Source organism: Oncorhynchus tshawytscha, linkage group LG03 (genome assembly GCF_018296145.1).
Source record: "Oncorhynchus tshawytscha isolate Ot180627B linkage group LG03, Otsh_v2.0, whole genome shotgun sequence".
Classification (NCBI taxonomy): Eukaryota; Metazoa; Chordata; class Actinopteri; order Salmoniformes; family Salmonidae; genus Oncorhynchus; species Oncorhynchus tshawytscha.
Genome location: NC_056431.1, coordinates 46,979,797 through 46,994,957, shown reverse-complemented (window position 1 = coordinate 46,994,957; position 15,161 = coordinate 46,979,797). Strand labels below are relative to the sequence as shown.

General features: G+C 41.8%; 1 protein-coding gene across 1 annotated transcript in view; it reads right to left on the bottom strand.

Moving 5' to 3' along the window:
- Positions 1-15,161, bottom strand: part of LOC112237428 (contactin-associated protein-like 5) — a 64,022-nt gene that overhangs the window by 35,646 nt on the left and 13,215 nt on the right. The window contains exons 3-5 of the mRNA XM_024406026.2: positions 11,698-11,891; positions 2,231-2,378; positions 240-443 (exon numbers count right to left, since the gene is read on the bottom strand). Of these exons, the coding sequence (XP_024261794.1) occupies positions 240-443; positions 2,231-2,378; positions 11,698-11,891 (546 nt within the window). The remainder of the gene's footprint in view (positions 1-239; positions 444-2,230; positions 2,379-11,697; positions 11,892-15,161) is intronic.

Genomic DNA, 15,161 nt, shown 5'->3' with positions numbered 1-15,161 from the left:
CACAGTTCATAACATTTAGATGTACAATACAAAAGAGAAAATAGACTTAAAATATGCATAAATATATATTTTAAATGCCACCAATCAAAAAGGGCACATTCTTCCTAGGAGAGCAAACAGGCAGGTGGTCCAGCACCACTAGAGCCTTATCTGTGCACGTGCCTTGCAGCCTGCCCCGATGTGACAAACTCACTCATGTTAAGGAAGAGGGCCAGCCTGCCCCGGTGTGACAAACTCACCCAGGTTGAGATAGAGGGCCAGCCTGCCCCGGTGCAGCTCCAGAGTGATGTAATCGCCCCTCTGACCCTCTCCGTGGAGCAGCACCCCCTCAGCCTGGTGGCTCTTGAAGCGCAGCGAGATCACATCCTTCACCGTGCTCATGGACTTCTGGTTAAACCGGTAGAGCAGGGAGCTTCTGCCATCAAAGTCTGCCACGTCTGACTCTGAAGGCAATCAACAGACAGTGAAATGGGTTGTCATTTGGGATACTTGTCCCCTGTCACTGTGAGCTTCATACCTGTTATGGTAATGTGGCTATATCAGTGATGGCATTGAAATGTATTATGCTGGAAGCCATTTCCATGTGTAACTGGATAGGAACAATCTCTGACATACACCTGTTATTTTAATAATTACTGCACATGCTCTAGTGCTCACCCCTTTCGGTCATACTACAAAATTGATTCCTGTAAGTCCTCAAGAATGCAAGTTATGAATTTGTCATGGGGGCATTTTCAGATTTTCCAATGTAATTTAGTCATTGGAAGACCTAGAGGACTCATGCATAGATACATGAATCTGTAACGCCAGTATTGTAATGACATTGCATAGCAAGTCTCTCTCTTCTCTTCTCATCTCTCTCTCTTCTATTCTCTTTCTATCTCTGCTCGCTGTATCGTGAATTGATCAACCTGTTTCATAGTTTGAATTGAGATGTGTATGGTCTCTCCTCATTGAGATACATTGAGGTGCATGTCACACAGCAGAGCACACATTCATCCAACATTAATACAGGGATCATGCTGTGGAACAGTTCGGGATTATGAAAGTGCTCACTCAGAGTAAAATACAACTGTCTTTCACAGAGCCGCAATTCACTGGCTGATCCAGTTAATGATGCTTCAGAATGTGTGTGAGAGGCGTCCCAGTGTCCCTTTTATTTATACAGAACAAAAATATAAATGCAACATGCAACAATTTCAAAGATTTTACTGAGTTACAGCTCACATAAGGAAATCAGTCAATTGAAATAAATAAATTAGGCCCTAGTCTATGGATTTCACATGACTGGGCAGGTGTGCAGCCATGGGTGGGGCCATGGAGAGGCATTTTCTCACCCACTTGGCAGCCAGGCCCACCCACTGGGGAGCCAGGCCCAGCCAATCAGACTTTTTCCCCACAAAAGGACATTATTACAGACAGAAATACTACTCAGCACACCCACACCCCTCAGACCATCCCACAGGTGAAGAAGCAGGATGTGGAGGTCCTGGGTTAGCATGGTTATGTGTGGTCTGCAGTTGTGAGGCCGGTTGGACGATGTTGTTAGAGAAATTAACATTAAATTCTCTTGAAACAACTCTGGTGGACATTCCTACAGTCAGCATTCCAATTGCACGTTCCCTCAAAACTTGAGACATCTGAGGCATTGTGTTGTGTTACAAAACTGCACATTTTAGAGTGGCCTTTTATTGTCCCCAGCACAAGGTGCACCTGTGTAATGATCATTCTGTTCAATCAGCTTCTTGATATGCCATACCTGTCAGGTGGATGGATTATATTGGCAAAGGAGAAATGCTCACCAACAGGGATATAAACAAATTGTGCACAACATTTTAGAGAAATACACTTTTGTGCGTATGAAAAATACCTGGGATCTTTTATTTCAGCTCATGAAACATGGGGCCGACACTTTACATGTGCCTGGCAGTCACTGTTTGTCTCTGTTAGCTGGTGGGAACATTTGTGATAAATGAGAGAAGAGCATCAATATCAAAATACTCGCTATCTCTATTTATGCAGTTGTCCTCAAATGTCCTGCATTCATCAAAGGGTATACACAAAAGTAGGGTGTTCTGGATGTAAGGGGTGTTCTGGTCACTCACTGTGGCATTATGATATTAGCTGAATGTGTATGGTCTGTGTGTAAGGGCTGGTGGTCCCTTTATTGCAGGCACACCCTAATGTGTATGGTGTGTATGTTAGAGGTAGGGGTGGTCTGGTCACTCACTGTAGGCACAGCCGTACACCTCCACTCTGAGTCCCACCCAGCCACTGGGGTTCCAGTCCAGTGGGACGAAGCGCAGGAAGCGGCTTCTGATAGAGTGGGACAACTTGTGGTGAATGACACTGTCAGCATTCACGTTCCCCACAAACCTCTGGAGACACACAGCAGAGAGAGAGGAAGGGAGAAAAGGCAGAAGAGTTAGATGCAATGCCAAGTGTTAATATACAGGGGCGGGGTATCCTTGAGGGAACTGTATTCATCAAACAAAACCAGAAATTATAGCTCCGTTATTAAGGGAGTCACTGTTAACCAAGCATGGCTCTCTGAACTGACCTTGTATCTTCCAGAGGAATTAAATAATTAAAAAGGGTTTTGTGTCGTCTAGGACTTAATGTTTTGGATCTTAACATTAAAGAGGGTTAGTTTCCAAGAACTGTTAAAGATACTGTATTAGTGTTCTGCAACAAAACAAAACTTGTGCCATATGTTTCTCTTCACCTGACCCTACTTTTAGATAAAACATATCAAATGTGTTGCCTGGGTTCGGGGATCCTGTGAGGATCCTGGGAGGATGTCCACCACTGCACTAACACACACTTCTGTGGATGGGAAGTAGATGGGAAAAAACAATTGGTATCATATTGTCTGCTCCCAGGCAGATAACAATGAATATCTCTCACTGAAACTGCGAGATGTCATTATTCTTCGTAATTTCCATCCCCCTGTCCCCCTACCCTCCACTGCATTAATAATCTGCACCATGGAGGCTTAGGGGGGTGAACAGAGAGAGAGAGAGAGAGAGAGAGAGCGAGGAAACTCAGATGACTGATCACAAGCAGCCGTCATAACGAATTCGAGGCAGGTGACGAGCTAAATCGATAATGATGTGTATCACAGAGTAAAGGAAAGATGGATTGTTGACACCGGAGCTCCAGGCTCAACAGAGTCAAGAAATGCCATTAATTCACTTCTCCCTGCAGCTGAAAACACAATAGCAGATGGGGGAGGTAGTAGAAGAAGCACAAATTACACACACATGGAGTATGGTGTTACCTCTCTGAGGGATAGACTCTACAGAGATTGGTCTCTGTAGATAATGAAGAAGAGGCAGTCTTACAAGGTAACTATTTTATTATTTTGATTTATACCCATGCGTCTTTATTGTGAGTCCATTTAAGTGGAGCCTGGTGACTGTATTTTAGAAGAGGTGCAAGCTAAGCAATTACAAATGTAACTCATGTCTGTGCAAGATAAGCATTTGCAAACTCACTGGGGTTTACTCATCCACTCAGACCATGCAGGCTATTGCAATGCATATCCTCCACAAGGTAAAGTAACTTATTTACCAAATACAATTTGATAAGCGTTTGCTTCACCAAAATGTGGCATGCATATTCATTACTGAGAAAAAGCTATTTGTCAATATCCATACCACCAGTAGCAGTGTGTGGGTAAAATCCCTGGGGAAGCCGAGCCAAGTCAGGAAAATATCCATATTGCAACCTATGTTGTGATAATTGCATTGTTTGTTCTATAACCTATTTGTTCATACACCATCATGATATACACTAAGGCAGACACAACAAAACGATAACCGTCACACAGTGGTGGAATAAATTCAATCACGTATACATTTGTTACATCCCAAAGCCGGAGAGCAACATCTGTCCTTGTGAAATCCACAAAGCAAATATTTCATGTAACAAACAGTTAAATAGTGTAGAGCAGGGGACGGGCAACTCCAGTGGTGTCACACTTTTCTCCCCATCCCTAGCAAACACAGCTGATTCAACTAATTGCATTCTAAACTGAAGATCATGATTAGTTGATTATTGGAGACAGCTGGGGCTGGGGTAAAAGTGTGACACCAATCAGGCCCCCAAGGACTGGATTTGCCAATCCCTGGTGTACAGCATGTTCAAGCACGTTAATGTTTCTGACAGTTTACTAAACAACTACTGATTTGGACCAATGGAGAGTTAACGCAAGTCAGCACAAAGAAAACAGGAGCACTGCCTCCGCTATTCCAGCACCATTTCAACTTAAACATTTCAATGTCATTAAATCAACTAGGCTATATACACTTTGTCTAATACAGTGAAAACAAATGTAAAGACACCAAAACGATTTAGCCCAATCAATGTTGCTAAATAACATGTGGCTGTCCATGGCACTGATTTCTGTGTGTGTGTGTGTGTGTGTGTGTGTGTGTGCAAGTAGAAAGAACATGTTGACTCACCCTACTTGTAGACTGGTTGGGCACCAATGCCATCCTCCTCTCTTTCATGTTGGCAAAATGGTCTACGACTCTGTACACACTTTTAGTTTTTTTGTTGTCTTAGGCTACCTAACTAAAATGCCTGATAGCCTAACTTCCTCACATGAGCAAAAATTAACCAGCTAAGTTATCTTGCTTGTTAACGTGAATTTACTAGGCAACATCTAGGCTAAGAGCATTGGGCCAGTAACCGAAAGGTCACTGGTTTGAATCCCCGAGCCAACTAGGTGAAAAATCTGTCAGTGCCCATGAGCAAGGCACTTAACCCTAATTGCTCATGTAAGTCGTTCTATATAAGAGTGCCTGCTAAATGACTCAAATGTAAATAATGACTTCGCCTTGGGCTTTGAACGGGGCACCTGGCTCACGCACGGGAGGCAGCACCGGTTCTAAAACTGGAATGCGATCAACTTTCACCCAGTGCAAAACGAGCCTAATCAGATCTATATTATTTGCATTCCGTTTACCAAAGTAGTTATAAAGGAGATATAGCACAAGAGCAACTTAATCTTAAATAGTTTCCCAAAAGTTTACTTGGCTTTTGTTCATCAACACCAACCTAATTTTCGACACAAACCTAAACACCACAAACACTTCTGCATACACAGCTAACAGGCATATCAATCCCATTAACACCCTTAACACCCTCTTCCTGACGGATTGAAGAGGAGCTATCTGAATATGTTTATATTCTGTCATTACTGTAGTCTACAGTTTTTTTCAACAAACCTTAAATTGTGTTTTGCACACTGTTTCACCCCGGGGGTAGAGGATTTTGCTAATTGACGGAAAATACAACTTCCTTAATAAGCACAGAGGGGTTTACATGAAAATACCTAAACATTGGAACTGAAATTTGAAATTTCTTTTTGATGTGTATTTGGACCAGAGAGCATCAATCTTCTCAAACGAACTGACGGAAACACAAATACCAAAGTAAACAAAGTTCCAACAAACAATGGTACAAAAAAAGAACAACATTAGACTATATGCACAAAATAATACAACATTTCATAACTTAATAGCTAGCTGGTCACCCACAAACATGAGTCATTCCTTTCTTTCTCTCTGGCTTTGTCTAATTGGATGATTAACAACTGTTTCATGAGTGCCATCCTGTTGTTTCCATCATGGCCTATACTCCCTGTTGTTCCCAACATGGCCTATACTCCCTGTTGTTCCCAACATGGCTTTATACTCCCTGTTGTGTCGTTGCAGTGCTGGCCTTGCTATGTGACTCCTAGGAGACAAAGACTGAGGAGAATTCCAAGAATAGATAATCATGTTGCCATTGTGACCTGGTCTGGCACAGAGCAGAGATAAAAGGACTGCAGCTCTGGCTGTGTCTTGTGGCTGTGGGTGTCGGTGTGTGTGTCTCTGTGTGTGTGTGTGTGTGTGTCTTTCTGTGTGTGTGTGTGTGTGTGTGTGTGTGTGTAAGTGTAAGTGTGTCATTGAAAGTGAGAGAAAGCAGGAGAGGGAGAGTGGGTGTGTTAGAGAACGTGCCTTTGCCCATGTGTGTATCTTAAGTGCTATAAAACTACTCTTTTCATACACAGCACATAATAATGGCTAACCTTACAGGTGCAGAGTTGCTGCAACCTGGCAGACGCAGGCAGCTGGTGTTCTCTCATTAGCCTTCTCAGCCTGCACCGCCGTCAGCAGGCCATTACCTTTGAACTTCCCTTGTTAAAATGCCAGACTGACGTCAATTCATATCTCCGTGTGGCGTGCAGGTTCAAATTGGTCGCCCACCTTTGGAGTGCCTTCATTAGGGGAGTCTCACTAACTAGCTGCCACTCATCCAATTGATCCCACTGTTTCTGTTTCTTCAGGCATGGATCAAAACCAAATGACACCTGCTATCTTCTCACATTGACAGAAGAAATGTTATGACTATTTAACAGGTTAGTTAGATGTAGTATTCTGTGTGTCATTGATTGAATGACAAAAATACAACTGGAATGTTCTTCGTTTTTTAAATTAATTAACTGAGGATTGATGAGTCTCAACTTTGGTAATATGACTTGAAATACAGTTGCGGCCTAATACAGTGAGCTCCAAAAGTCAAATCAAATCAAATTGTATTAGTCACATGCGCCGAATTCAACAGGTGTAGACATTACAGTGAAGTGCTTACTTAGAAGCCCCCAACTAACAATGCAGTTTCAAAAAATACGGACAAGAGTGAGATATAAATGTAACAAGTTATTTAAGAGCAGCAGGAAAAAATAACAATATATACAGGGGGGTGCAGGTACAGAGTCAATGTGCGGGGGCACCGGTTAGTTGAGGTAGTATGTACATGTAGGTAGAGTTATTAAAGTGACTATGCATAGATGATAACAACAGAGAGTAGCAGCCGTGTAAAAGAGGGGTGGGGGGCAATGCAAATAGTCTGGGTAGCCATTTGATTAGGTGTTCAGGAGTCTTATAGCTTGAGGGTGGAAGTTGTTTAGAAGCCCCTTGGACCTAGACTTGGCGCTCTGGTACCGCTTGCCGTGCGGTAGCAGAGAGAACACTATGAGTAGGGTGGCTGGAGTCTTTTTAGGGCCTTCCTCTGTCACCGCCTGGTATAGAGGTTCTGGATGGCAGGAAGGTTGGGATAGTGATTTTATTGGGACAGCGATTCTTTTGTTGTTGTTTTGGCTCTGTACTCCAGCACTTGAAATGATACAATGACTATGCGGTTAAAGTGCACTGTCAGCTTTAATTTGAGGGTGTTTTAATCAATATCATGTGAACCGTTTAGAAATTACAGTACCTTTTGTAGATAGTCCCCCCATTTTAGGGAACCAAAACTATTGGGACAAATTCACTTATATGTATGTTTATTAAAGTAGTCCAATGTTTAGTATTTTGTCCCATATTCCTAGCGCACAATGATTACATCAAGCTTTTGACTCCACAAACTTGTTGGATGCATTCGCTGTTTGTTTTGATTGTGTTTCAGATTATTTTGTGCCCAATGGAAATGAATGGTCAATAATGTCTTATGTCATTTTGTCCCTTTTATTATAAACAAGAATATGTTTCTAAACACTTCTACATTAATGTCTATGCTACCATGATTACAGATAGTCCTGAATGAATCGTAAATAATGATGAGTGAGAAAGTTCCAGACACACAAATATCACACCCCAAAGACATCCTAACCTACAATAACAGAGGAGTTTAGCATTTTATGGGTGGGTATGATATTTATGGCTCTGTAATTTTGTCACTCATCATTATTTAAGATTAATTCAGGATTATCCTTAACCATGGTAGCATCCACATTAAGGTAGAAGTGTTTAAAAACATATTCTATTGTTATTTACAATAATGTTGACTCCAAAATGACACAACACATTCTGTACCATTAATTTCTATAGGGCACAAAATAATCTGAAACAAAACCAAAACAAGTTGATCAAATGCATCCAAGAGTCACACGCTTGGCACTCTTGCACCTTCCTTAATTAATTCCCCATTTTTCTTTAAATAAAAAAATAAATAAAACATTAGTTTATTCTCCACATGTTGTTATTGGATTGTCAACATTGGAGAACCCATTTTATTTTTGTAAACTTAAGTTTACAATTTTTATTGAGAAAATAAAGACAAATGGCATGGACACAATTATTGGCACTTAGGAATTAGCACAGCCTTTGGCCAAGATAACATCCAACAAATGCTTCTTGGAGCCACCAATGAGCTTGCTGCACATTTCTACTGGCAATGTGCTCACTTTTCAGTAGCAAACTGCTCTAATTCTTCAATGTTTGAGGGGTACCCTCCACCAACTGCTGCTTTCAGCTCTCGACATTGGTTATGGATGTGATTCATATCTACACTCTTCTCTGGCCACTCCAGAACAACATTTTTCAATTAAAATGGTAAACTTAAGTTGGTTGTGCAATTGGTTGTGCAATGTTAAAAAGACAATAACTAGGTGTGGGGACCAAACACTTTTTCTTCAATTTGAACTTATTTTTTTAAGAAATAGGGAATTATTTAAGAAAAGTGTAGGGGTGCCAATATATTTGGCCACAACTGTATCATCTAAACTACTTGTCTGATTTCAAAGCACTGCTTGGCATTTATACCAAGCGTAGAGGGGGGGGGGTAGCTTAAAAGCCATAGGCTGCTTATTCTCATCTCTCATTCTAATTCTATGGGCTCTACATCCGCTTACTTTAACTCACTGAAGAACGAATCAAATTAACACCACACGCTCATTCCTTGCTTTAATTCTTAATAAAACCCATATTAATTACATAGACTAGAGTGTAGCCAGCCACTAAACTGTGGGCTGCCATAGTGTCTTTGTAATAGGAGACTGCTGAGAAAACAAGCTGCTGAGAACACTATGTGATTTACAGTTAGATGCTTGTGGTTAGTGAAAGGTATTGACAGACCAGAGGTTGAACCAGAGCCACAGAGAGGGTTTATTTGCTTGGAAATCAAAGATGGAGTGAGATGCATTTACAACTGTCTGGTACAGCTTATATATTAAGTACATTTCCAATCAAAAAGCATACATTACATTTTCTTTGAGTTAATAGTGAAGACGTGTCAGGTATCTACGACAGGATATATAAAGTAACGGGGTCACTTTCCTGTGTATCATATAAGCTCATGAAATAATTATTGGATATATAGACAGTTCATAAGGATGACCTCACATTCAACTATACCAGCAATTTCAATATTTACATACATATGTTTCCTCAATCTGACTTGGTAACTCAAAGAAATCCCTGGTGTAAAATGCTGTCCAAATAAATATAATTATATTCTGGAAAACAAATACTCTTGGTCTGACTACAGCAAAGCCATGGGACTATTCTAAGATCCATTTATAAAAAATAAATAAAATGGACACATGACATTTACATAAGTATTCAGACCCTTTACTCTATACTTTGTTCAAGTACATTTGGCAGCGATTACAACCTAGAGTCTTCTTGGGTATGACACACCTGTATTTGGCGAGTTTCTCCCATTCTTCTCCGCAGATCCTCTCAAGCTCTGTCAGGTTGGATGGGGGGCATAGCTGCACAGCTATTTTCAGGTCTATCCAGAGATATTAGATCGGGTTCAAGTCCGGGCTCTGGCTGGGCCAGTCAAAGATGTCTTTGTCTTGGCTGTGTGCGTAGGGTCATTGTCCTGTTGGAAGGAGAACCTCTGCCCCAGTCTGAGGTTCTAAACTCTGTAGAGCAGGTTTTCATCAAGGATCTCTCTGTACTTTTCTCTGTTCATATTTCCCTCGATCCTAACTAGTCTCCCAGTCCCTGTAGCTGAAAATCATCCCCACAGCATGATGCTGCCACCACTATACTCCACCGTAGGGATAGGGACAGGTTTCATCCAGATATGACGCTTGACATTCTGGCCAAATAGTTCAATCTTGGTTTCAGCAGACCAGATAATCTTGTTTCTCATGGTCTGAGAGTCCTTTAGGTGCCTTTTGGCAAACTCCAAGCATGCTGTCATGTGCCTTTTAATGAGGAGTGGCTTCCGTCTGGGCACTCTACCATAAAGGGCTGATTGGTGGAGTGCTGCAGAGATAGTTGTCCTTCTGGAAGGTTTTCCAATCTCCACAGAGGCCCTTCTCCCCTGATTGCTCAGTTTGACCGGACGGCCAGCTCTAGAAAGTCTTTGTGGTTCCAAACTTCTTCCATTTAAGATTGATGGAGGCCACTTCAATTCTGCAAACCTTTTTTGGTACCCTTCCCCAAATCTGTGCCTCAACGCAATCCTGTTCCGGAGCTCTATGGACAATTCCTTCAACCTCATGGCTTAGTTTTTGCTCTGACATATATTGTTAACTGTGGGACCTTATATACAGTATACAGGTGTGAGCCTTTCCAAATCATGTCCAATCAATTGAATTTACCACAGTAGAAACATCTCAGGGATGGTTAATGGAAACAGGATGCACCTGAGCTCAATTTCGAGTTTAATGGCAAAGGGTCGGAAAACGTATGTAAATAAGGTATTTCTGTTAGAAATTTTTAATACAATTGTAGAAATGTCTAAAAACCTGTTATCGCTATGTCATTATGGGGTATGGTGTGTAGACTGATGAGGAATTCGTTTTATTTAATCCATTTTAGAATAAGGCTGTAACGTAACAAAATGTGGAAAAAGTCAAGGGGCCCAAATACTTTCTGAATGCACTGTAGATCCCAATTATTGTTAAGTCCCTAGCAATCATTGAAAAAAAATTTCAAAGCACGTCTCCCAGGGTTTATCCACTACACCAGCATCTCTACACCATGCCACATTCCCATACTGGAGTGTAAAACAATGATTTTTTTTAAGTCGAAGATGATAATAAATAATAGAAGACAGGCTGCTGTAGCGTACTGGACACGCTGTTTGTACTTGTAACCCCAACTACTATTCATTATCCACCATGAGAGAGAAACTTGTTCAGAAAAAAATGGTAGGAATGTTGAGTTGTCTCCATTTTCTCTCCTCATTCTTTTTCAGTGCTTCCAATTTAAGATTTCCGTCACGCAATTTGACATAACTGGGGCGAGCACAATGGCTTATAAAGAATGTATGTGCACACCAACATCATGAGGTACAAACAGGCATTTCTTTTTAGATGTTAACTCAATTATGCACACATGCTAGCCAAGTACTAGCTATAAAATCATAGTAGAGGAGGAGTAGGATATATGTGGAGTGAGCCAGACGTGTGTAGTCTACATCCACACAGTTCATCCCAGACTATTGTCAGACTTAACAAAATGTTTCCTTCACAAGGATGTGAAACAATGAGATAAAAATTGAGTTACAGAGTCTGAATTCTCCTAATCGTTTTCCCACAAAGCATGGTACCTCTGGGGAGAGCAAAACAAAGACAGAGATGTTTAGCTATCTACTCTCTCTCACACACCAGAGGTGGAGGACACTAACTCAAGTACAAGAGAGGGACGTAATGTCTTATTTTATGAGGTGTACCCTTGGAGCTCTGACCTACTCTGAGTTAGAGCTCAATACGCAGCTACTCACTCATCCTAGTGAGCCAAGTGAAAAGAAAAGTCAAAACTTAGATTATTATTTTCAAATCAATGTGACTGACTGGGTTGAAACCCGTATTAGCCCATTGAGCTAAAGCCAAGGCAATACCTCAGTGAATAGCACATCAGTGAAGTCTTCACAATGGCAACAGTAAATCTGCAGTATGATACAACTCACCCCCACCCCGTCCTCCTGTCGGTACTGCTTCCAGGCTTGGCCTGTGTCACTGAACAGCAGCAGGTAGCCGCTGACCCAGTCTGAGCTGCCGTAGCGCCCCTGTGTGGCGACGGCCGTCACCTCCATCCTGTCCCTGAGGTCCAGCTGCAGCCATGGCTGGCTGTCTGTCACCTGGGGAGACCAGCCTCCAGCTCCTTGGGAGACCAGAGAGAGAAAATATCATTTTTTAGCATTCTGTCGCTGCACAGTTTGGATCGAATTGTGGTCTGTGTTTTGTCCAGTAACCCTTAACCTGTGGGCCTTGCCTGCATGGAACTGATGCTGAATTCTTGCATTTCTGTCTGCATGGGGAGTATCCTGTGAAAGCTAGATTCCTCTGTAATATTAACTAACCCCCTCTATCATGTTGTCTAATAACCCCCTTCTATCATGCTGTTTGAAATGGAGTGTGAAAATGCTATTTTGTTTAAATAACACTCCAGCCACCCTAGTCATAGACTGTGCTCGTTGACACCGCACGGCAAGCGTTACCGACGCACCAAGAATGGAACCAACAAGACCCTGAACAGCTTTTACCCCCAAGCCATAAGACTGCTAAATAGTTAGTCCGGGTAGCTATTGGTTAACTATTTAACTATCGGGCATTTACCGTTTTTTGTTTTTAGCTCTTTTGACACGCTGCTGCTACGGTTTATTATCAAATCAAATTGTATTGGTCACATACACATGGTTAGCAGATGTTAATCCGAGTTTAGCGAAATGTTTGTGCTTCTAGTTCCGACAGTGCAGTAATATCTAACAAGTAATCTAACGTTTCCCCAACAACTACCTAATACACACAAATCTAAAGGGGTGAATGAGAATATGTCCATATAAGTATATGGATGCGCAATGGCCGAGCGGCATAGGCAAGGTGCAGTAGATGGTATAAAATACAATATATACATGTGATATGAGTAAGATATGTAAACATTATTCAAGTGGCATTATTTAAAGTGGCATTGTTTAAAGTGACTAGTGATCGATTTATTAAAGTGTTCTATGATTGGGTGTCAATGTAGCCAGCAGCCTCTCTGAGTTAGTGATTGCTGTTTAGCAGTCTGATGGCCTTGAGATAGAAGCTGTTTTTAAATCTCTCGGTCCCAGCTTTGATGCACCTATACTGACCTCGCCTTGTGGATGATAGCGGTGTTAACAAGCAGTGGCTCAGGTGGTTTTGGTCCTTGATGATCTTTTGGCCTTCCTGTGACATCGAGTGCTGTAGATGTCTTGGAGGGCAGGTAGTTTGCCCCCGGTGATGTGTTGTGCAGACCGCGCCAGCCTTGCAGTTAGCCTTACAGTTGTGGATCTGTAAATGTTTGCCAGGGTTTTGGGGGATATGCCAAATTTCTTCAGCCTCCTGAGGTTGAAGAGGTGATGTTGCACCTTCTTCACCACACTGTCTGTGTGGGTTGACCATTTCAGTTTGTCTGTGATGTGTACGCCCAGGAACTTACAATTTCCCACCCTCTCCAATGCTGTCCCTTCGATGTGGATAGGGGGGTGCTCCCTCTTCTGTTTCCTGAAGTCCACGATTGATTTGCGACTCCACCTTGTGCCTGTGCCAACAATTCGCTTGTTTGATTGCCTTGTGGAGGGAATAACCACACTGTTTATATTCAGCCATATTTCGAGACCTCTTTCCATTGTTAAATGCAGGGGATTGTGCGTTCACTTTTGCGCAAATGCCGCCATCCATCCACGGTTTCTGGATAGGGTAGGTTTTAATAGTCACAGTGGGTACAACCAATGCACAACAATCTCCAATGCACTTCTTTATAAATGCACTTACCGAGTCAGCATATATTCCTGTCCACGTGATCAAAACAATCTTGTTGTGTGGCTTCCGATTGGTCAGACCAGCGTTGACTGGTTCTCGTCACTGGTACATCCTGTTTGAGTTCCTGACTATAAGACTATCTAGAGCAAGATGGCGTCATGGTCGGATTTGCTGACCAATATGCATATCGTTAGTAGATTTGGATAGAAATTTGGATAGAAAACACTCTGAAGTTTCTAAAACTCAGAACTTGTTTGGCAGGCGAAACCCAGAGGACAAACCATTCAGATTTTTTTGGGAGGTCACTCTCTTTTCAATGGGTTTTCATTGGGAATTAAGATTTCTAAGGGACCTTCTTTCAGTTCCTACCACTTCCACTGGATGTCAACTGTCTTTAGAAATTGGTTGAGGTTTTTCCTTTGAGAAATGAAGAATAACACTGTTCAGAATGAGGCTCATGGGAAGTGTACTCTTTGTTAGAGGCGCGTCACCTGAAAGCACGCTCCACTTTGTTTTCCTCCAGTATTGAACACAGATCATTCCGTCTTCAATTTTATTGATTATTTACGTAATGAAATACCTAAAGTTGTAGTACAAAAGTAGTTGGAAATGTTTGGACAATGCTTACAGGTAACTTTTGAGATATTTTGAAGTCACGTTGCGCAAGTTGGAACCGGTGTTTTTCTGGATCAAGCGCACCAAATAAATTGACATTTTGGATATATATCGACAGAATTAATCAAACAAAAGGACCATTTGTGATGTTTATGGGACATACTGGAGTGCCAACAGAAGAAGCTCGTCAAAGGTAAGGCATGAATTATATTTCTATTTCTGTGTTTTGTGTCGCGCCTGCATGGTTGAAATATGCTCTTCTCTCTTTGTTTACTGGGGTGCTTTCCTCAGATAATAGCATTGTTTGCTTTCACCGTAAAGCATTTTTAAAATCTGACATGTTGGCTGGATTCACAACAAGTGTAGCTTTAATTTGGTATATTGAATTTGTGATTTCATCAAAGTTACATTTTTATAGTAATTTATTTGAATTTGGCGCTGCATTTTCACTGGATGTTGGCCAGGTGGGACGCTACCGTCCCACATATCCCAGAGAGGTTAAAATCCCCAGCTGCAACAAATGTAGCCTCTGGATATATAGTTTCCAGTTTACATAGAGTCCAGTGAAGTTCCTTGAGGGCCGTCTTGGTGTTCTCTTGAGGGGGAATGTACACAGCTGTGAATATAACTGACAAGAATTAACTTGGTAGGTAAAATGGCAGACGTTTGATTGTAAGGTATTCTAGGTCGGGTGAGCAGAAGGACTTGAGTTCCTGTATGTTGTTATGATTACAACATGAGTCATTAATCATAAAGCACACACCTCTGCACTTCCTCTTCCCAGAGAGGTGTTTGTCTCTGTTGATCGCGATTCATGGAGAAGCCCGGATGCTGAACCGATTCCGACAACATATCCCGAGAGAACCATGTTTCCGTGAAACAGAGAATGTTACAATCTCTGATGTCTCTCTGGAAGGCAACCCTTGCTCGAATTTTGTCAAGAGACTGGATATTGGCTAGTAGTATACTCGGAAGTGGTGAGAGACGTCTACGGAGCCTGACCAGGAGACCGCTCCGTCTGCCCCTTCTG